Here is a 22,394-nt window from a genome sequence, read left to right as displayed (position 1 = left end):
AAATTCATGTCTAGGAATTAAATTAATTGGATCTCAGGATAGGATTTGCCTCATTGAAAGGAACTTCAGAGAATTTAAATAAACTATAAAGTCCTAATAAAATATTTTCTATGGCATAGGGTTGTTTTATAACTACTTAAATATCCCATCATATATTCAACACACAGTTTTAATGGTTTTCTTATGTGCTTGCAGATTTTTAAAAAAAAGTCAGAAGTTTCTATTTTTGAGCATCATATCCAAAATTTTGGCATCAGCCAAGTCCAGACACCTTCAAGTACGCAGGCAGTTTCTCAAGGTTTCGGGGGTTACTGGACCCTACAAGGAAATGCTAAGTCAGAGTTAAAGCTATTTGTAAGCTTTTACATATAGATATAGATATAGTTGTGATTCTCTTATATCCACAAAATAATGATTACAAAATTAAGTCTAGAAAAGCAGTCTAAGAAATATGAAGGAACTTGGAAAGGAACTTGAGTAGGCATAATATCAGATGGAGGGATTGATTTTATGATTAAAATCTAGTCAGTACTGTGTTGCAGAAAATATACAGATAAATAGAGAGATATGGAGTCACAAATGTTTGCAAGGAGATGAGAGGTAAACAGCAGATTTTTTTTCTTTAATAACTCCTATGACAAAGAGAAGTAGCTCTCCAGCTTCTTGAATAAATTACATTAATACATAATTACTATAACATTACTGTGTCACTATGAGTTATTAAAATCAAAGATACCTTAACAGGCTTGCTTTTTTCTTATATATATTTTAATTTTTGGCCAGCATTTTTAATTTGCATATGCCCACAAAGTATTATTAACTAGTGCATTCAACTGCTATATAACAGAATTCACAAAAATAATCTCAAATCCATTTAAAATTATTTACAGCCTTATGCTCATTTCCATTATAAGCTAAAACTTAGAGTTATTTTCCATTGATCTCACTGCAGCACTTTCAGTAAATGCCCAGTGAAAAATTAGGAGAAATGAAAATTAAAGAAATCCAAGGGCATATCTTTTGAAGTTGCTTTTTCCTTTTTCACTTTTGCATAAACATATCACAGATGGCCATGTGGAACAGGGTGATTTTGTATGCTGTCTAAAGACATTGTTATAAGCAGAGCTATGCCACTTCTTATCCATTAAACACTTTATTGGAGCCTGAAAATACTCAGATGCTATACGCAAAGGGGTTTTTTATATAAAAAAATGTAAATGTTGCACACCTTTAAAGAAAGGGGCATATGGCTTTGGTTTGTAGCATAGTACAGCCTTAAATTCTCTGTCAGAGGAAAGAATACCTCACCTTCCCTGAGGTCTTTTATTTTTGCACCCTTACAAGTACTGACTCATTTTTATAAACAGATACTTTTCATTCCAGTAAGTGCACTTCATACAGCTCCTTTCATACAAACTGGAACCTAAAATTCCATTTAAAGATAAATGCTGTGCAGCACTGGCTTGTTTAAATTGCAGAGTCCCTGTAGGAACACATGGAGGCAAATCTATCATACTCATCCCTTTCTGGCTTCAGATGCTGCCTTGCCCAGCTGCCACCTGACATCAGAAGCACATCCAGGTGTCAGGGAGGGGCTGTCTCTGTTATGCCCCTCACAGAGGCTGCTGAGGTGGAGCTGGGCTGTCCCAGGACACTCCTGTCTCTTAGTACCCCTGACCTCTGGGCTGCTCAGCCAGGACACGGGAGGCTGGTGCAAGGTTTTGACCTTTCTTGTATCTACTGCAAGAAACAGAGTCTGTTGGAAATTAGTCATACAGTCAACCATCAAGTCATTAAACAGCATTTTTGCTCAAATTTAGTTGAGCAACTAGACAGGCTAAGAGAATGTAATTTTTCACATTTCAAATGGCAGCAGTTAATTGCATTACTCTATCCAAGGTGTTTCTCTTTATCACATCTTCCGTAAGACGTGGGTTGGCTAGAACTGATAGGGAACATAATATGCTGTAATTTATTACTTCCCAGGGTGGTACAATGGAAAGAAGCATACTTAGAGCTCCTCTTATCAGCTTGCTCTGTAACAGATTGAAATGTATTAGGATAAAAGGAAACCCTGTCCTTAAACTTTACCTTCAGGCATCCCAGCAGGCAATTGTAGAAAGTCTATTTTTACCACTACAGAAAAATTACATTCAGTCTCTTCTTGTGAGAAACTCCTCCACCTAATGCTTACCAAAAGTCAAATACTTTTTAGATTATATTCATCCTACAGTGTTCATGAGTTACAGTTGTCTTGTCTAGCATACACATGCAGATTTAATCTCTGTAGGGGGTTAATAGCACAGAAAAAGAATTGGCAGCACAACATCCCCGTAGGCAAGCGGCATTGAAACGCCAAGCACCACAACATGGCCCAGGCTGCCCTGGTCTTACTAACAAGCTTGCCTGAGTTAGCCCAGGTCATGTGCCAGTGACTGCTCCTGTTACAGTGGGGGCATGCAGAGGTTCAGAGGGAAACCCCGGCTTGCAGAAGTCTTGCCACAGCTCACAGGGAAAGAAGCCTCTTCATCTCCAGATTCGAATTACTTTATAATCAACCCAAGAAGAAAGTCTACCTCAGTTCAAGTGTTACATATCTTGACATAAGCCTTCCTTGCATTTGCTTCTACCTTGCTTTGCTTCAGGTAGAAGATTCACATTCAGACTTGGGAGGCACTCTGTGTCATTTGGGACAGTACCTGAGGCTATGAAATCTTGTTGGGGATTGGTTTTATCCCCATTGCTCTGAGGTGCCCACCTGAGGCAGCAGCAGGGGTCATGCAGGCATTACACCCCTGCCCTCTGCATGGGACAGGAGCAGCTGCTTTCCTTCCCCTTTTAGCAGCACTGCCCCCCAGCCAGCTGGGCTTCTCCATATTTCAGCTGTGATGAAATAAGTTTTTAAAATGACAGGTTGTTAGGAGGCAGTGTAAGCATATACCATACTTGAAGTGTAAATTTGCAGATAACAGTAATAATGATTTTAGGAAGTCATTATATATTTTTCAGAGCTGTGTGGTTATTTTTTACTATAGACATGTGTAATAAAGGAAATTACGTGACATTCTCCAGCACAGAACTGAACAAATTACCAGTTTATCACAAAGTTTGCAACCCTTCCTCAAAAGATAATATGTGGGGGTTTTTTTTGATTGAATTACTTATATTGGTGCAATATCCTAATGTGGATTTGATGAGCGACTTCATCCTTTTTCAAAGCACTATGTGCTCTAATTTGAAAGCGGAGAGACATCACACAATTCATTGTGAATACTAATAAGACATCCCTTCACTGTATAATGAAATTCAACATTCAAATTTGTTTCTATAACAATTCCACATTATGTAGGTATACACTGTGACTCATTAAAAATATTTGTTTTATCATCCTGACAAACACAAATGAAGGGAAAACAATGTGGCCTACCTTTTAAGAGAAATGAGGTGAAATTGGATTTCACTTTCAACTGTCATTACTGTTTATGTTCCTTTTCATTCTTCCTTTAAGTGGTTCACATACATGCAAGGGTCCTCTAAACCTGGGAATTCTGTAACAAAAACTTATCAAATTCAACAGAAATGAGTGCAGATTCTGTAGCAATAATAAGACAGGGTTTTTTTAATATATATCAAGAGCAGTGTTTCTGCATTACATCAGCAATTCTAATTGTGGTGTTTGACATTCAGTGTTAATCCATCAGCTCTGAAACTTATTAAAAATGGCAGTGGACGTATTAGTAGGTCCAAAGTTGTCAAAAATAATACTGACATTAAGAATCAGAAATAAAATTACAGTTATTGTAGAAATACAATTTTGCATGAGATCCATGAGCACAAAATCAATAACACTCTGGAGCAGGATGAACAGTGCCTACAGATGCAGACAGTCCCAAAAGCACAGCTGAGACATCCCCAACAAGAAAATAATTTCTTCTGTCTCTTTAGTCCCTTTTATTTGTTGTTTGGCTCTGGAGCTTCTTTTCTCTATGGCATTAGCCAGAGAATTAATAAAAAGACCAAAAAAAATTCTCTTTGAAAAAAAGGCCTGTGAGACAAAGGAAAAGGGTCTGGCTTAGCCACCACTTGTCTAAGTACTAATTACTTCACCTCTTTGTCTGATCTCCCCCACCTGTAACTTTGTGGGCAGCTGAATACACCTGCTTACAAGGCATCTGGAGATTTAGAGCTAAAAAGTAACATGCAAAACATAACATAAACATGCAATATTACATAAATGTGGATTGAAAATTTTTTTTACAGCTTTAAGTGACCTGGTTTTGCTATCCACATTCATAGCTACTACACTACATCCTATTCAAACTGGTGTGATAGCATGTAAAATCAAGGACTGTCAGAGCTGGGGAAGACACCCTGCCTTGGCTTAGCAAAGCTCTCTAATTTCAATGATAACAAAGTAGAAGTTAGTCCAGCTTTAGGAAATTACCTATTTATTAAATGGCACTCAGCATTTCTCTCATTGGGGTGATTAGTAAAACATCAGCTTACTGTTTTGGTAATGCTCTAGTGAATATACACATTACTTAGTGTAGGTTGTACAGGTATTTGTTAGACCATCTGCTCTACGAAGATTACTTGTTTAGGAAGAAATAAAATATAATTGAAGATAACTTTTGTCTACCTATGTTTTGCATTACATTTGATGAAAGTTATTTAACTATTGCTACTACTTAGGAATCCTCTTTAGCAATCTCAAAAGTCTCCCACAGAGGAAGCAGGAATAACCCCAGGAAAACTATTAAAGCTGACAGTGGTTTGTCGCAGGCAACCATTAATGAATACCTTGGGGGATTTGGTATCCTTCTGCTGATTGTCTTGCCATAATTCATAGTCAGTATCCCACAGATTTTGCAGAATGTCTGTCTGTGTAGCTGCACATCTAGGCAAGCAAACAGCATCTTTTAAGTTGGTGGAAATTACAAGTGAGAAATAAATTATAAGATCTTGTTTCTGATGGTGAATACTTAAACAAGGACTCTGTCTTTACAAAGCTAGGTAAGGTTTGGGATTTGGTTTTGTTAGTTTCCCTTTTAACTTCCCAGAACAGGAGTTGTGCATTTTTGTGCATGAAAATAGTTTTGTATAAGCTTCTTGTCAACCAGAATAGCTTGGTACAGTGCCTTTGGCTATCTCCACTAACACAGTCTGACAGTATTCAGAGTAAAACATAAAACCTACAGTCACAATGACATAACATGTCATACCTTCCCTCACACTGCTGTGCTTCCCAGGGGTAGCATATTCTACAGTTCCACTTTCAGGAAAGAGTAAAATTATCAGATGAAGAAAATTAAAAATATAAAGCTTGCTCACACAGATGTGTAAATACAGAGGAAATAAAATACTGCCAGCAGAAAAAACAGAATTCTTCATACCAGAATTTAAATTGTAGAGCTTGCAACAGCAATACCTGCAGTGCAGACCAGAGCAAGCATTTGCAGGTGCTATGTTTACATCTGTCAGAAAGGAAATAATCTGATTCTGTTGTCCTAAATCCTGCTGCTCTTTGTAAGAATAAAATTGTAATGATGCCTTGGGGGGATATATACAGTAAAATTCATTTTGTTGGGACAGAAGTTGTGTCTAAGTCCAACACACATGTACTACCCTGGGCAGTCTTACACCATAAACAACACTTGCACATGCAAGTAGCTGTTTTTGGATGTAAGTGACCTTCTAACAGATACGCATGACTACAACAGCACAGGCATAATTTAGCTCTTTGTTCACTATTTAGGGTGCGTTTTCGGGTTGTCCTTAAGCCAGTCAATTTATCTGCATTGCTTCACTTCATTCCCAGCTGTTGCATCCTTTCTGGCAGTACCAGTATTCATCTGGCCAAGCAGTGCATCAGAACAGAGACTTGAATCGGTGAAAAACTTTAGACTGGGGAAAAAAGTACTTGTTTTCCAGACACATGCAGCTCACCAATACATCAGAATAATTTCTAGGCACAAAGGTGGGATTGGTGCTTAGAAAGAAGCAGCCAGCTCAGAGACCATTAGCTCACCAGCAGAATTGCAGGGACAGGCAAACAGGGAAAGGGCTGAGCGAGCAGCACCCTGCTACATGTCAGGCTAACGCTCACTTGAGGCAGGACTGAGCCCATGGCAAACGTGCAATCCCCAAGGAAAGAGATCCACTGGAAGTTGCTGGACCAGAAATGTAGCACAGCAGGATTTCTTAAATTGTTTTCCAGTTTTTTTCAAGCCCCCCTCCCCCAAACCCAGAAGAATTATATCTGTGCTGTTTTAAAGAGTAGCCTTATTTTAATTTAGTGCAAATTTACTTCTAGTGACTGGAAGCCCGTGGTCTGTTTTGCTGTGCTGAGGGAAAGAGCAGAAGGTGAATGGCTGGGAGCCCTTTGGGCCTGTCTGCATACACATGCACCCACCCTTAGCAGCGTGGCCTCAAAACCACCCCTTTGAAACTACATGATACTGCTTTGTAACCATAATTTGAGCTTCACTGAATCTGAAAATTCCCAACTTATTAAATGCTAGTTACAAAGCATATTACTTACCATGTTGTTCCATCAGCCAAGCCTAACACGAAACTTGAGCTATTGTATGAACTACACAGAGAAGTGCTGAAGTTGTTTTTACATAATTCTAGAGAGATGTTAGCATTTCAGACTTCTACGACCTAGTTTGAACTGGCATAGAAGCCAGTAATATAGGGGTTAAGTGGATGGGGTTTTTATTTTTAAATTCTTCGTATTATTTGCTTTATAGTAACTCTGTAATAATGCAGACTTTTCTTATTACTCTATATTTAAATACAGTAGAAGTAGACACAAAAGCTTTGCTTGTTTAGAATAGCTTGTTTTGCACTTCACATTTTTGTATGTGCTTTGTAAAACATTTTTCAAGTTTAATGCAGCAGTTCTTCTCTAAGTATTTGGACACTGTAGAATAGCTGTGTACCATAAAAAAAAGCTATGACAGTCTGCTTTGGTGGACACTCAGTTAATAAAGTGATGTTAACAAGCTGCATAGCATTTTAGAAAGTTTCTGGATTGAAAAATACCATGGCTAAGAGAAAAAAAGAATTAGGAGCTTTGTACATCCTTCACAATAAGTAAATAATGCATTCAGCATTATCATTAAGCTACTTAAGTGGCAATTCAATGATGGAGAGTTTTAATCCAGATCTGTTATGGACAGAAGACTTTTAAACCGCAGCATAAATCCATCCTGTTACATCCAACATCTTACCATAATAAGATATAACTAACCAATAACAGCTTGGTAAAAAAAGTTTTCACTGTAATTCCTTTGGAACCGTATACACAAAAATCATGGTTCTGTCCTTTAATGGTGAGATCCAGAGCCACGTAGTTTTCATTACAACACTGTACATTTATTTTCCATTAACTTCAGGGGTTTTGTGTTTCTATACTGCTCACTTCTAACCTCACATGGCATTTGACACATGCATGACTTTTTTAGGGCTGTGATGAATGCTCTACATAAAGAATAGTCCAAGTAAGATGCATTTACTGAAATGAGCACAGGATAGGATTGCACTGAACACTGTTGCAAGTCATCAGTTAAACACCACATCAGTATTCTGCTCACTTCATTTGATTTACACAAAAATCAGGTAGAAATCTGTGTCCTGTACTTGGAGGTACTCAACAGCCAGGACTTGCAGCAGCAATACTTTGCACAAGTTTCCATGGTTACTACTCCAGAGCTGCCACCAGGAGGACAAGGAAACCCTTACCACAGAAGTGGGGCCACAGGGGCAGAAGATGGAGCTTTCTTGGGAACCAGTTTGAAACCTAAGAACAACCTTTTGCAGAAGCCACAGCCATTACAACCCACCTGCCTCCAGCATTATTACAAGGCCCATTTCTTCACTTTGCCTGTGGGCAATAAAAACACAGAACTAGTTGCATTTACACACTCAATTGTTTGCGTACCACAAAAGGTCCTCCTGCCACTCTCACACACTGAGAGGAGCACCAGCCCAGTGCAGCTCACGGCAGCCACTGTACCCTGCATGGGAGGGTCAGGAGTCCACTCAGATTGCAGTGTTCCACTTTCCTCACACCAGGAGTCTTCCAGAAATTTTTGCTAACACAGAATTTCCATGCTCCCATGATTTGGTATCTCATGACCTGATACCATACTCAGCTAGTATAAAGAGGTCCACTCTACATACCTGTCCCTAGGGCCAGCGGGAAGCTTGGCATTTCTGCTACAGCTATCCCCTCACTCCCTGTATATCCCTCAGCAAGTGCCAGGGAACAGCAGGGGAAGATGTGCCATCAGAGACACACCTCAGCACCACCCCGCAAGGCCAGAGCACAGCTGGGGGATATTGACATCCCACCAGGAGTCCCAGGTACAAGTGAGCAAATCAGGGTCATCAAGGGAGCCCCCTCACAAGGCAAGAAGAATCCAGGACTGCAACACAAGCCTAGGGTAGCGAACAGACCAGGTAGAGACCTCAGCCTGAGTTTAAATAGGGTCTGGCCTGGGGCTCAGGTGGGGTTGTTCAGGGGCATCAACCCCTGCTCCCAGGTGGGGCTGGCCAGAGACATTAAGGCCTGCAGGGGTCTTCCATGCTATCAAAACCTGTTTCTCAGACTTTTTGGTATGCACAGATTTCTGGTTTGGACCTAAACTCTGAACACAATCATTTATAACTACAAAGGAACAAAAAAAACCAACAAAAAAATGTTTACTGTTCCAGCACTCTGATTCTTCCTGTCCCCCCCAGGATGATTTAATTTCTCGGATTTTGATGCTCTCATTCCTTCCATGATCGCTGGGATCTTAAATCCAGGTATGCATCTGGTGTAAAAGAAACTCAGGTTTTCTTAGAACATTTGCCGTATTGTTCAGCCAGAGCTCAGCACAATGGGGTTCCAGCATCAGGCATGTCATGACACTGCCAAAACTATAAATAGGAAAGTGATTATGTTGCCAGATACCTGCTGATGCAAGAGGAAAACTTCTGAAATAACAAAACCACACTGAGGTCAGTGCCAGTAGATCCGCCATAAGGTTATGCCAGAATGATCAAGTGACCAAAGTTACATCAGCAAGGTTGCCAAGTCAGAGATAGTTTTAGTAACAGAAAGATACCAGTGAGGAAAAGAAGGATTTTCACTCCCCCAGAAGTGGGTAGAAATACTTCAGAGAAAACAAAACTCAATTTGCCACATAAAGTAAATTGAAAATAATTTTCAAAAAGTAACTAAAGTTTCTAAAAAGAGAGAATGTTCTGCTAGGAATTGAATGCCTTTGGCAAATGCACCAGTGCATTTGTTGCTGCAAATATTAAAATGTTTTCCTATGCAACATTTTCAATCCATAGTATTGAAAAGAGGCAGTAGTCTGAGAACTACTCTGCATGCCAGGAATACCTTCACATGATCTACCAAAAGGCTTTGCAAGAAACAGTACAGCATAATCAGGGATTACAGAGTTCATCATGCAAAAGCATTTCTCTCTAATTCTGCATCTATATGTAAATTTGGTATAGGATTCCATACCTCGTGGGGGTGTTGTCATGAAGAATAATTATCTAGGTTTGTGTGCCACACGGCAAAGATTTTTAGAAACTTAAATATATTTTTTAAATCTGAATTACAAGGGCCTTCTTGCACCAAGTTTGTTGCAGGATCAGGACCATAATCTGCAATGCACTTTCAAGCTTAAAAGTGCACAAAGTTGTTAAGCATTATTGTCTATTTTTGGCCAGTCATATCCTCCCTGGTTTAATCTTTTTAAGTCTCCCCAGAAGGTATTGATTTAAACATGCTTTTATTTTCTTTTTTGCTCATTTTGAAGAATGTACATGGTTCAGCCTGCAGCTCAGAGTTCAAAGTGCTAGTCTGGGCAACCAGATGCCTCTCGCTTGGGAGCTCTTGAAAGACCATCAAATCTTCCACTCAGATTTTAGCACTTTTTCTTTCTTAACTTAAATCACTTCAACTTAAAATGCTGTCACTGCAGTGATGAAAGGCTATTGATGGTAAAATGTTCTTGTCTACAGCCATTCCTGTCATCATCACAACAATAATTCTGCTGACATTGACCAAGATGCTTTCAAACCAGCTAATGGATGTAGTGGCTTTGATAACATCAATTGTCATGCAACAGTTCCTGGGCCTTCCAAATCCTCCACCTCACTGACTGCTTGCCCTTAGCAGGACAACACCTAATAAGTAGTATCTCACAACTAATGGTTTCATAATCTGGCTCTGTCATGGTAAATAAGTAATTCCTGGTTAGAAACCACATGTAAAATATAAGCATTAGGGCAGTTGCTGCCAGTAGCTATTACTGTCTAGTTAATCATCTGCAATGTACATCATGGCACCAATTGTAATGATCTCTTGAAAAGGAAAACAGAAATACTCTAGTCCAAAAGTGTGACTTGAAGGCAGTAATTTACCACACAGCCACATTCCAAACATGAGTGAGGCTGTATTTATTTCTTGTCTTGGGAATCTGAGCTAATTACCTTATGGCAGTGGTATAAAATTCAGTTGTAGTGACTCACTTCTTAAAAATTTATTTTGGTTCTTCTTAAAATCTTGGCCAGATTGACCTCAGCAGCCTTCACCAGTTTGAAAATGCAAGTTATAATCCTCTGTAGGGATTTAGCCAGGTGTCCATTACAGTGTGTAATCTGTGATACAGCTTCCAATATTCACACTACAGAAGAGTTAAGCCCCTCTGCCTTTGTTCCTGAGTGAAAAAGTCCATGAGGTCTTAATGTAGACAGGGAATACATTGAAACAAGCAACATCTTCAATCAAACCCTAAGCCTGTGTGGAGGCCACTGAGGAGCTGTACAGGGGAGAGACCAGAGGCTTCACCTGAGCAGCAGCAGCAGCACTCACACTTCAACCCTTGAACAGCAGCTGCAGCACTGCTGCTGCTCCCCTGCTGACATTCAAAGGTCACACTACTGCTGGACCTCTGTTTTTGACCTAAATCCTCAGCCTAGGGTCACTGTGCTATTCCTGCAGGGGCTTTTGGTAGGACACATTGCTGCCCAGGGGGAGCAAGGCCAGCCCGGCATCCTGTCCCAGCCAGGGACACTTGCGGAGCACCTCCGACACCACTCTAAAAGTTTGAGTTGGCTGGCACAAAGACATTGCTGTGTGCTAAAACAAACTCAATCCAGCTAATTGAGGGGAAACCCTACTGGGACCAGCCAGCCCTACTCAGGAGCTTCTCAGGTAACTCTGCTTTTTCCAGCCAGGGCTGAATGCAATCAAGTCGTGATACAGCCACATGCCCTCGCTGTGCCTGCAAATTGGGTACCTCCTCCTAAAGCCAACACTTAGACTATGGCAGTAGTTTCAGTATTATTTTCAATTCCATGAACAGCCAAAACGAAAATAAATAGCAGCTTAATTTGCCTGCCTGCAAGGAGCTATTTAATATCAATCTCCCATTACTGTACAGGAAAATAGCAGGTTTCTTTTAGATGGTCATGGTTGTGGTGTTGGGAAAGACTCGGCTACCTTTATGCTAATTGGCAGTAAAGTGTTTAGAAGTATTTATCAGTATTTAATTATTTAGAACTCTCCTAATGGCTTAAATATAATTTTGAAAAGTTATAACTATTTTCCATCTAGCCCTACTGAAGAGCTGCTCCTTGGAAGGCTTAAATGAAGATCTATTTATGGCTGCCTGATAGTCACAAAATTACTTAGAGATGCTAATGTTCTGGTCCTTCAGACGGCCCCAACACAGACTGAGCTTAGTTTGCACAAATTGGGCAAAGTTTGTCTTTGTTGTATTCATTTTACTGAGACAAAAGTCTTAAAAGAGGATTATCGTAGAGATCAAGACACTAAAATATGTAACTAATCCCAGTTAAATTAATTGTTTTCATAATAGCATGTACTGAGAGACATTTGTGTAGAGTAAGACCCTTTTAGATTGTTTTGGTAATGTAAGTATGACTTACCATGCAAATTACATTTAAGATTAATTAGAAGCAGTTGAAAGCCAAGTTGCTGGTAGAGAAAATGGGAACCTGATTCCAAGCCTCTGAAGCAATAACTATGTTAAATATTTCAAAATTACATCAGCAATTGCCATGTCAGTAGACAGAGGGGAATTTACATAAACTTGTAATTTCTCTCCTCCTCCTGTTAGAATTCAGGACATTTGTTTTATTGGCTTATAATCAGCTTAGATTTTTTTTCTCCTAATTTTCTTTTTCAAGCACTTCAACTCCACACAGGTTATTTTGGTGTCATCAAATCATTCACCTTTTAAAAGAGAATTCTGTATCATAAAATTAAAAAAATAATTGTGTTTATTGGGGAGGATATACGTGAAGCTTTTATTAGGATTCTCATTTGCAGTAATGTCCTTACCCAAGTGTGGCAGGTTGTGGCACCACTGTTACCACTGGTAAGAGTTTCAGGTGCAGGACAGGAGAGCACAGTGATTCTGACCTATTTCTCACAATACTCTGCCATTAACTGGGTCTGGTCTTTCCCTGAAAAGCTTTGTGCACAGAGTTGTAGATTGCATTTCAGTTGCAAGCTAGGGCTACCAGCTCCCAATGCCTTACTGTATTCACATTAGCTTGTGGGGTGTTTTTAGAGCCCCTCTCCCAGTTATTCTGATTGTGTTGGCACCTCAGCTTTGGCTAAAAAGCAAAAGATAAAAGGCAAAGGGAGTAAAATAAATCAACTAATATACAGCAAGAAACACTACATCCCATACAACCTGGGTTACCTGCTGGAAGTCATAAAACATGCTTCCTCCAGCATGCAGGGACTAACGGATCAGAGTGGCTTTAGTGTTTAGCACGAAGAATCACAACAGACTCAGTGGTTGCTTGTGGAGCAGGGAACTAAAGCCATCCCTCAGCAGTGCTTAATGCGTCTCTCTGGCTACACAGGAACGTTTATTTGCTGGGTTTTGGTACCTGTGACTTCCCAGTGTAGTTGCTTTTGCCAAAGCAAAGGCAGAAGCATAAAGCATATAGGCTAGAGGTACACAGATAGAAGTGACCAGGTCTTTCTGGGCAACCTCAGAAGGTGTGATTTATGCAATCTGAGCATCTTCTGATAAACTGATGTTTACATGTAGCCAAAGGGTCTGGAACCTTACAAATTTCACAATATGTATATTTTCCCTGAGGAAAATAGGCCTGTGTAAGTTAGCAGATTCTGGCATTTGTATCTGATATATTAAATGGATCTCAAATATTTAAAAATTCTGTGTTTTCTCTCTTCTGCTTGAAACTTACTTTTAATTGTCACTGTTTTATTCAAAAGGAAGGCATAGAAATAGCAACCATGGGCTTGAAATCAGAGCTGTAACAGACTTATTATAGACAATATTTTGCAGAGTACTTTCAGTTACAGCTGCATGCTTTGAAGCTGTCAGTGTAACAAGCAGCATGCTGGTTCTCAAATAACCCTTTTTGTTGTCTTGTAGGTTTTTTTCCTAACTTCCAGTCCCAGTGAATCGTTGTCAGTTTTAGCATTCAGCTGTATTAAAAAGAAAGAGAGAGAAAGAAAATAGTATTTCCCAGCCCAGGTGAGAGGAAGTTGCCAGTGGGGAGGTCAAAGTGAGTGCTGAAGTTCTTTTACTTGTGTTTTGTGGGAGTATGTCAAGGAGCAGAGCAGTGGCCAAGGTGGAAACTTACGTTTGAAACCCGTTTTCCACACTGGATAGCATTGAGTCACTTCATTGCCGTCAGGCTTTGAGATGAAGAGAATTATAACTGCAATTATAAGAAAAGAAAAGGTTGATCATCATACCAGGGCTTGTTCTCTTTTCAGGGTAGGTGCAGGGAACACTGATTAATGACAAAGCTACATTTATGACCTCATCGAGCTCTGCTATGTATAGGCATGTGCGTATTTTTCCCCAGCAGTGCTGACTGTAAGGGAATAGAGGCTTCTTCCACAGTCTGTACGTCAGGCAGAGGGAAGGATACAGAGCAGCAATTGCTCTCTGGAACAAACACAGAATGAACAAGTAGCAAAATACTTATGTACTGTTGAAAGGTGAAATTAGATATACATGATTCAGTGCAGCCTACAGGGTCTGATATCTTGGCAACTGCTGCAAGATATCCCCAATCTCCAGACAAAACAGCCTTTGTGAAGAAGCAGAAGATTGTAGTGTGAAAGTTAATGCATCAAAAGGCCAGAAAGAGAATAATTCACTTTCACCTTGCTGCAGTGGACAAGTGGCAGTAAAAGCTGTGCACTATTGGCAAGCTTTTTTTTGTTGCTGTTTTTAACTCAACCCTCAGTTCAGAGCTCCTGCCACCTCGGCAGTGTTCCAGCTGGAACCACTGATATCTCCCACCTAATCAAGTGCTGGATTATCTTGTCCTGATAAATTGAACCTGCTGCCTCATGAAAAGTCTTTTCTGAAGTACTTTGGTACGCTGTAATAAGATGGCAGATACCTGAATCAAGCCCCAGACCTGACAGAGCACTGTTTTTCTAATGGCTTTTGGTTGCAAGTGTAAATGTTTTAAGGCAAGGCAGTGTTGAGCTGGGAGCACAAGTTAAGCATGATAAATTTCCCACCTGGGTGAAAGGAAACTTGAAAGTGTACTGAATACTGGCCATACTGAGTACACACAGGCTGCACTGCTAACAAAATACACTTGCCTTAAAAATTAGTTCTTTTTTGGGCAGAGCTCTGAGGAACATGCTTGTTTCAAAAAGAAATTCTCTTTGGCTGCTATCTTTCTAAGAAGAGTTGGAGTTACTGAGCTGTTAGAGACTTGCATACTGTTCTCAGTCTTCTGTGACTCAATCCCTGGTCCGAGTTGTTCAGGGTAAACAAGTCTTTTTTTCTTTTTTAAACCTATACTAAGAAAAATGTTTATATTACAGAAGCAAGGGTGCTCTCTATGTTGTATTTGTACATTTACTTTAACGGGCAAAACAGCCAGGATTAATCTCATTAAGATAAAGTTATTACTTGCAAGCATTTGTTTTTTTCTTTCTTGGCTTCCCTCCTGGAGAAAAGCAGTTCTCAGTCAAGAAACATCTTACATGTCACACTCACCTCTGTGGTGCCCCTTGTAACACTGCTTTGCTCTTTTCCAGGGGAATCCCTACATGTGCAATAATGAATGTGATGCGAGTACCCAAGAACTGGCTCATCCTCCAGAACTGATGTTCGATCTGGAAGGAAGACATCCCTCCACGTTTTGGCAGTCCACAACTTGGAAGGACTATCCGAAACCTCTTCATGTTAATATTACACTCTCCTGGAACAAAACCATTGAGCTTACAGATAACATAGTTATCACCTTTGAATCTGGCCGTCCAGACCAAATGATCCTGGAGAAATCACTCGACTATGGACGAACATGGCAGCCCTACCAATACTATGCCACAGACTGCTTAGATGCTTTTCACATGGATCCAAAATCAGTGAGGGATTTATCACAGCACACAGTCCTAGAAATCATTTGCACAGAGGAATACTCTACCGGGTACATGACAAATAGTAAAATAATCCACTTTGAAATCAAAGATAGATTTGCTTTTTTTGCTGGACCTCGGCTTCATAACATGGCTTCTCTTTATGGCCAGCTTGACACCACCAAGAAGTTAAGAGATTTCTTTACCATCACAGATCTGAGGATAAGACTGCTTAGGCCAGCAACTGGTGAAATATATGTAGATGAGCAACACCTGGCACGCTACTTTTATGCAATTTCAGACATAAGGGTATATGGAAGGTAAGAGAATATATAACTTTAGAAACAGGCATATGTGTTTGATTTGAGAAATTATTCAGAACTGTTTATTTCCTCAAACAAGAGGACATTTTCTGCCAATGTTCATTGGAAATCTGCCTCAGCTGAAGGCCATTGCTGCCCCATCAGAAGTTCCTGACTCAGTGGCACAAGGTCTGAGTGTTCGCTGGCACTTGCCTTGGATTTTGAGCCCTGGGTCTCCCAGGCAGGAGGGCATTGGCTCAGGAATTCACCTGAGCAGTGGGACACTTTCCTTTCTGATGCAGTTGGAGTCTGATCCAGTGGCAGTTAACTAAAAACAGAGATTCTGTTTTATCATTTCACTTTTCCAGGCTTCTAATGGAAGCTCTGATTGATTCAGCAGCCCTTGCACAAACCCTTCCCACTAGGTCTGGCTGTGAACAAGGAAAGCAGCAAAGATTAGAGTCCATTCCTTGTACTTTAATTAGCTCTGAAATGCAGAGAAGCTGAATGAAAATGGAAAAAACAAGTAGTGTTTTAGATAGACTGATTTGAATATAACAAAGATGATTATTCAGCTGGGTTCAAGATAAATGGTTCCCTCTAGGGCAATTGGTGGCTGGTATCAGGTGCTGTAGTCCCAAAAATAATAACTGCAGTGACATGCCTATTGGGAAATTTTCTTCCCAACTCAAACTAGCAATTGACTGATGCCCTCAAGCAGGAGGGTGCTCCCTTTGTATGGGTCTTGGATGCCAATTTGTTTAGAAGAAATAAGTGGGATCACCTCTATTAGCAATTCACTCACCAGTCTGATAAACCTCTTCTTCCTCCTCTGTTTCTTCTATACAGAGTTTTAGACTTCCTTTATAAAACACTTTTTTCTTTTTCTTAAGAGAATCTAAGTATCAAAACAAACAGAAAAGCAAATCTATCTTGGAAGGACAGGGACCTTCTTTGCAGACTCAGAATGGAGTGAAAAAAAATAGTGACAGTGATTATATAAAACAGTGCTGACTATATTTTTATTATTCCTGTAGTGTAAATTAAAATCATCAAAATACATTTCTTAGAACTGGAGATTTAATATGCAGTTACAGTCTTCTGTGTCCACACCAACTATATATCCATACATACATTTGAAAATCTAAAATAAATGTTGCTGTTTTAAGAATTCTTCTTGCAATGCTCATTAGTTTCATTGTAAATTATTTTTCAGAAGTCACTTGGGAGGGCTAAGTGGATCATGAACAGCTTAAGATACTGTTGGAAATAGTTTGGTAAAATTAGCCTCAGTACAAAAAAATAACACCTTTTTAATGTGTATATTTTCTCCACTGGGCTCCACATAGGTTAGCTCTACTGAGGCATCATATCAAAGTTCAGGATTTGTAGGTCTGTAGGCTTTAAGGAAAGCCTGTTCCCCATCTAAAAACCCATTTGGAGCTTAGTCTGACTTCAATTAGATTATCATTACTTTATCAAAGAAAGCATCTGAAGGATTAAAAAAGAGTGCATTGCATGCAAATTAGAAACAGAAGCCTTCTGAGCACATCTGGGGCTCACCAATCTTGTGAAAAATTATCTATAGAAATGAAGCGTGACTGTACAGAGAACTTATCTGATGCTGATGCTTGTTGTCTAAATGCTGCAGTAATTGGACACATGCTTTAAAAGAAGTATCCGATGTGTAATAGTACCTCACTAGATTAGATTCATGTGAATTCTTATCGCTTTTCTGCTAATGAGAAGAACAGCTCTTTTGGGATTTGGTGCCATTTGCTTCAATATCTAGTGAGCTTTCCTTGTTAAAGTCTTTAGGGCTTGCTTGCTGCTGAGTAGCTCTGGTGCTGCAACACACAGCCCCTGGTTGTTTACTTGCACCAATTGTAACTTGCTATAAGCCCACTGTTACCTAGTTTGAGGTATTTTTTGTCTCTTCCAGAAACCTTATGGCCTCTTCCCACCAATCAACATTCCCAGCATGTGCCCTGGTATGCCCCGAGCACGGGAACTAGTGGAGGGAAGCAAGGGTTACCAGGGTAGTTGTGCCACTGTTTCCAGCTCAGCTGAGCTTTCCAGCTCTTGCTCCTTAATTTAGGAAGTTAACTAGAAATTGTTATAAAATTATTTTGTTTTGCTACCAAGATTCATGTTCTGGGCTTTGAGACACAGCTATTTATATAAATTTGGTAAAACTAGACTAGATTACTCCATGAAGACAGGATACAAAGGGAGGCTACCAAGGAGCTTGACATGCAGTAGATGAGGGATGCTAGCAGCCACACTTTAAAGCTAGTTCTTTTTCTGAAAAACATAACCTGTAGGTTAAGTATAGTTAAAATCACCAAAGCTCATAATAGCATATTTCTAAAGGCAGCATAAAATGGAATTTGTTTCACACTGTGTTTTAAGCATCAATGACAGTGAAAAGCATCTATCTTAAAGCCACTATGTTAAATATACAGGATACTGGGGTGGTTAATACTTCACAATGAATTATAGGTAGGAGATTTGCCCACTTAATATAGGGTTTGCTTTGTCATTGCTTTGCATTTTGGTATGAAATAAGCCTGATGTATGTTGCATTGGAAATGAAAACCTGTGTACTCTCAAAGAATGTCTTTCCTCCTCCATTACCACCTGTTTATTCTTCTTCAATTTACCACTTCCATTGTGTATTTATTAAGGTGATGAAAAAAAGGAAACATGGCTGTTAGCAATTTCAGCAACCCCATTGTGCTCACATTATTCAAGAAACCTAATAATCCACATGAACTAATTCTGACTTACTGATGGTCTGCTTCACTAAATCAGGGTGATTTTTTCTAGTGAATAATGGACGATGCGGTGTGCCAGTACCTTAATTAAAGAGAGCCTCTCTTATTCTTGATCTTATTTTAATTTACAGGGTAATACTACAATAATATCACTAATGGAAGGTACATTAAAGGGCATAAAGTAGCATTAACTGTATTAAATTATGGCACTTGTGTTAATTAACTGCTGAAGCAAGATGGTCCTAACAGCTAGAAAGGTCGACTAATGCATAAATAAAGTCTTCTGGGATGGGAAGCTAAGAAAGAGCAGACATTTTCCCCTCGTCTGGCCTTGCTGCAGAGGATTAGAGGGTGTCCTGTGCCATAACCTCAGGAAGGTTTCTCTCACTGTGCTGTCTGCAGAGGTGGCCTGAGCTGTCTGCAGGCTCTGCCTCTCTTCAATTCCACATGAAGGACAGTCCTGGCAGTAAGCAGTGAGGTACAGCTCCCAGTTTTAAACTTTTTTTTGTAGAAGAAGTTCACTAAAATGCTGATAATAATTCCTTTGAAGTCAAGCTAAAGGTTCCTAGCAGATTTTGCATCAGACTGCTGAAGGTTTAACCATGTTAAAGTTTTTTTGTTCTGTTATATTGCCAGTGACATGTACATTTATACACTGTAAATTAACTTTAATTCAGAATGCTTGTAAAAAAACATGGCCCCAGTGGGTAACAAAATGACTGGCTGGGTAAAACAAAGGCTCTTATTGCTTTTGAATGATTAGGTTTTGATCTAAGAGCCACCAGTTTCTTTCTGACACCAGAATATCCAGTCTCTGCACAATGTTATTAAGCCCTTTGGAATTTATTTTATACTCTTCTCGCCTTGAAGCTTCTGTATTTAAGCCCCAGGGTTTTCTGACCATGTCTCCGCTGCGGTTGCAGTTCCAGCTGCAATAGAAACCTCTAACTCACAGAACGCAAATGAAAAGTAACCTCAGTTTTAACACTTCCTTGCTCTCACATTATCTCTTCTAAATTTAAATCCATTTCAGCATCTGAATAAATTACTCTGAAGGAAAATATATTTGCTACTTAGGCAGTTGGGGCTTTTTTTGTCGTCTTAGTCAGCCTGCCCCTCCTGCCAGCTGTGAACCGGACCTGCTCCTGAGGCTGTGGTGGATTTGGGGTGGGTGAGGGCTCTTGCCCTGAGTGGGAGCTCACAGTGCAGCTTCGGGCAGGCAGTTGCACCAGGGAGGCTGGGCTGTACTGGGTCCCCTCCTCTGGCTTATCCTGCAGATGCAGTCTATGGATGGATGAATTGGAGTAAATCTCTTATGTTACTCTGTCCTACACTTAGGAACACTATATAATAATGTCCCTCTGTAACTTACCCAAAAACAGAACTTTGCCCTAGGGAAGTTATAATATATAGAAATGCTGTAGTTTTATTTATAATAGAGAATGTTTTCATTGATGTTCAGCTCAGAACCAGACCATCAATATTAAGATACGTAGGCTTCAAGCTTTTAAGGAGACAACTGAATGCCATTCTTGGCTCTAGTATTTATTTACCATACTTGAATACTCTTTGTTTTACAGGAACACTTGCATAAGCAGCTTTTCTCCTTCGAGATTTTCACTAGTATTTGCAGGGAATCTAGCATTTCTCTGATTAAATTATAAACTCATTAGAGAAAAGGAAAGAAAAAGTAACATATGTATTTAAGAGCATGTCAATTTATCTGTAACTCCCAAGTGCAATTTGCTTTTTTAATATATCTACTGTAATATGTCACTAAAGAAAATGGTCCTTCATTTTCTGTAAGCAAATCTAGGATCATCAAGAATCGAAATAATTAAATGGTCACGGTGTTTATTCACACATGAGCAGTCTCCAGGGGTTTACTCAGTACAGGTGTCCTGGGTGGGTTTTACTCCTGTCTGCATTCAGATAATACTGATTTCCACCCTCCATCCTGGTGACACAACTCCTGGTGACATCAGCTCAGTGCAGCCACAGTCACAGTGGCTGGAAGGGGAGCAGAGCAGTGGAGTCTGAATGCTGTCTAGGGCTCTCATTCTGCTATATGCTTTTGAAATCAGTGAGTTTAAATCACCAGGTTTCACTCACCACCTTTGCTCATTAGCATCTGGTCATCTTTTCTTGGGCCATTTTGCAAGCCATGAAGTATTTCCACACCGATCTCCCCCAGCTGTCTTTCAAGGAAGCTCAGTATCGTGCAGGATCAGGGTGTTTGAGGAGAGGCACCAAGCCTTTTTGTAGTATAATTATATTTTGCCACTGAATATTAGAGGACTAGAGATAAAAATCCTGATGAAAGAAATGAGGATTTTTCTCTCTGTATTGCTTTGTATGCTGAAAAGCAATCCAAAGAGCCTTTCTGAATAAATTCAGTGACTCCAAAAGCTTGCAGAAACTATCTTTCCTTTAAGCTTTTCATTTGAAAAGAGTGCAAACTTAATGCAACACTGAAATAAGCTTAAGGATCTCCTGTATCACATACACAAAACGATTCCTGGTACAGGGATGTCCTTCTGGCTGAAGTTAAAGATGGAGTGGTACAACATATTATCACATTAAAAGTTTAAAAATTTCCAACTATTTCACAAGTAATAGGAACTACCAACTTTTAAGTGTGGGTTGGTTTGGGTTTTTTATAAGTTTACATTCTGCTCCTTGCCATGGGTACCAGTGTGGTGGTATTTCCTGCCATTAGTTTTGTTCATGTCAGTATCTGATTGCATCTGCTTAGGAGCTGATTTTTCCTGGACATTTCTGAGCGTGTGAAGTGCCTCAGAAGGTAGTAGCTGAACCCAAAATATCTACATACTTTATCTTGACATAGGTGATGTTTCTCTCTCTGTTAATTTTTTTGCTTGGTAGCTGTAATAAATAACCCATCATTCAGCTGTGATCTAGGAAATATTTGAAATTAAGAGGGTTAACTCTGCTGCCTTTCCTCTCATTTCCCTTTAGAACAGTGCCATAGTATGCTCTCTCTCACTCCCTGTATGTACAAAAAGTTAAGTATTGAAACAAGAAACAAGTCCTGATACTAGTTTCAGATGCCATCCTGTAAATTAGGAGTACTTTGAGTGAAGTTACCCTTATTAACCCATTGAGTTTCAAATGCATGTAGGAGGAATGAGGGAAAACAAGTGATGGAAAGGGAGGACAGAAGGAACAAGAGAAAAAAAAGAAGGGAGGACACAAGGAAGATGACTATCCCAGCTTCTGTTTAAAAAATGAGAAAAAACCCACACCTCTCAGTATGTTCATCCTGTCTCATGTCTGTATGATAGAGCTGATGTAAAGCAGCCAGTTGTGTTAAATCCAGTGATAGAGTCACACCTATTTGGAAACTAGAAAGTGAATTAGTAAAGGTCAAGGTCTAATAGTATCATTATGTGGGGCCTGTGAGACCCTTCCTATCATTCCCTCTGGAGTCCACCTCTGGGATTGATGTGCCCCAGCAGTACTAGTGACCCATGCACAAAGGGAATCATCACAGTCCCTACTTGATCACAGCAGGCTGTAGGGAAAAATCCTCAGTACAACACAGGTGAAGCGTATTGTTAACTGGGCTGAACTACAGGGTAAGTTTTCAACACTGCTGTAATTCTGTTCCCATAGATTATCATCTTGTTCATGGAAAAGTAAGGAAAGAGCTACAACAAAAGGCAATGCTGTGATTTTAGAAGGCAGCAAATACCATCAGGGAAAAGGAGACAAGGAGTTACACTGCAGGTCGTATTCCCAAGAGAAATTCTGGCTGCTGACACATTCAGGAAAGCATAATGCTGCCTGCAGCCATTTCCAGGAGAACGGGCTGTGTCCCGGGAGGTTTGTGGGATATGGTAGAAATGAAAGGATGCTGAATAGCAAGAGGCGTCCTAATCACAT

At 39.8% G+C, this 22,394-nt stretch overlaps 1 protein-coding gene across 1 annotated transcript in view; it reads left to right on the top strand.

The window, feature by feature from the left end:
* NTNG1 (netrin G1) overlaps positions 1 to 22,394 on the top strand; it is a gene marked incomplete at both ends in the record, with an annotated part of 143,932 nt that overhangs the window by 43,276 nt on the left and 78,262 nt on the right. Inside the window, one exon of the mRNA XM_082287020.1 lies at positions 15,089 to 15,729. Coding sequence (XP_082143146.1) covers positions 15,089 to 15,729 — 641 coding nt within the window. The remainder of the gene's footprint in view (positions 1 to 15,088; positions 15,730 to 22,394) is intronic.

This window comes from Coloeus monedula (genome assembly GCF_965178545.1).
Source record: "Coloeus monedula genome assembly, chromosome: 9".
NCBI lineage: Eukaryota > Metazoa > Chordata > Aves > Passeriformes > Corvidae > Coloeus > Coloeus monedula.
Note: the sequence above shows the minus strand (reverse complement) of the source record. Positions and strands in the feature narration are given on the sequence as shown.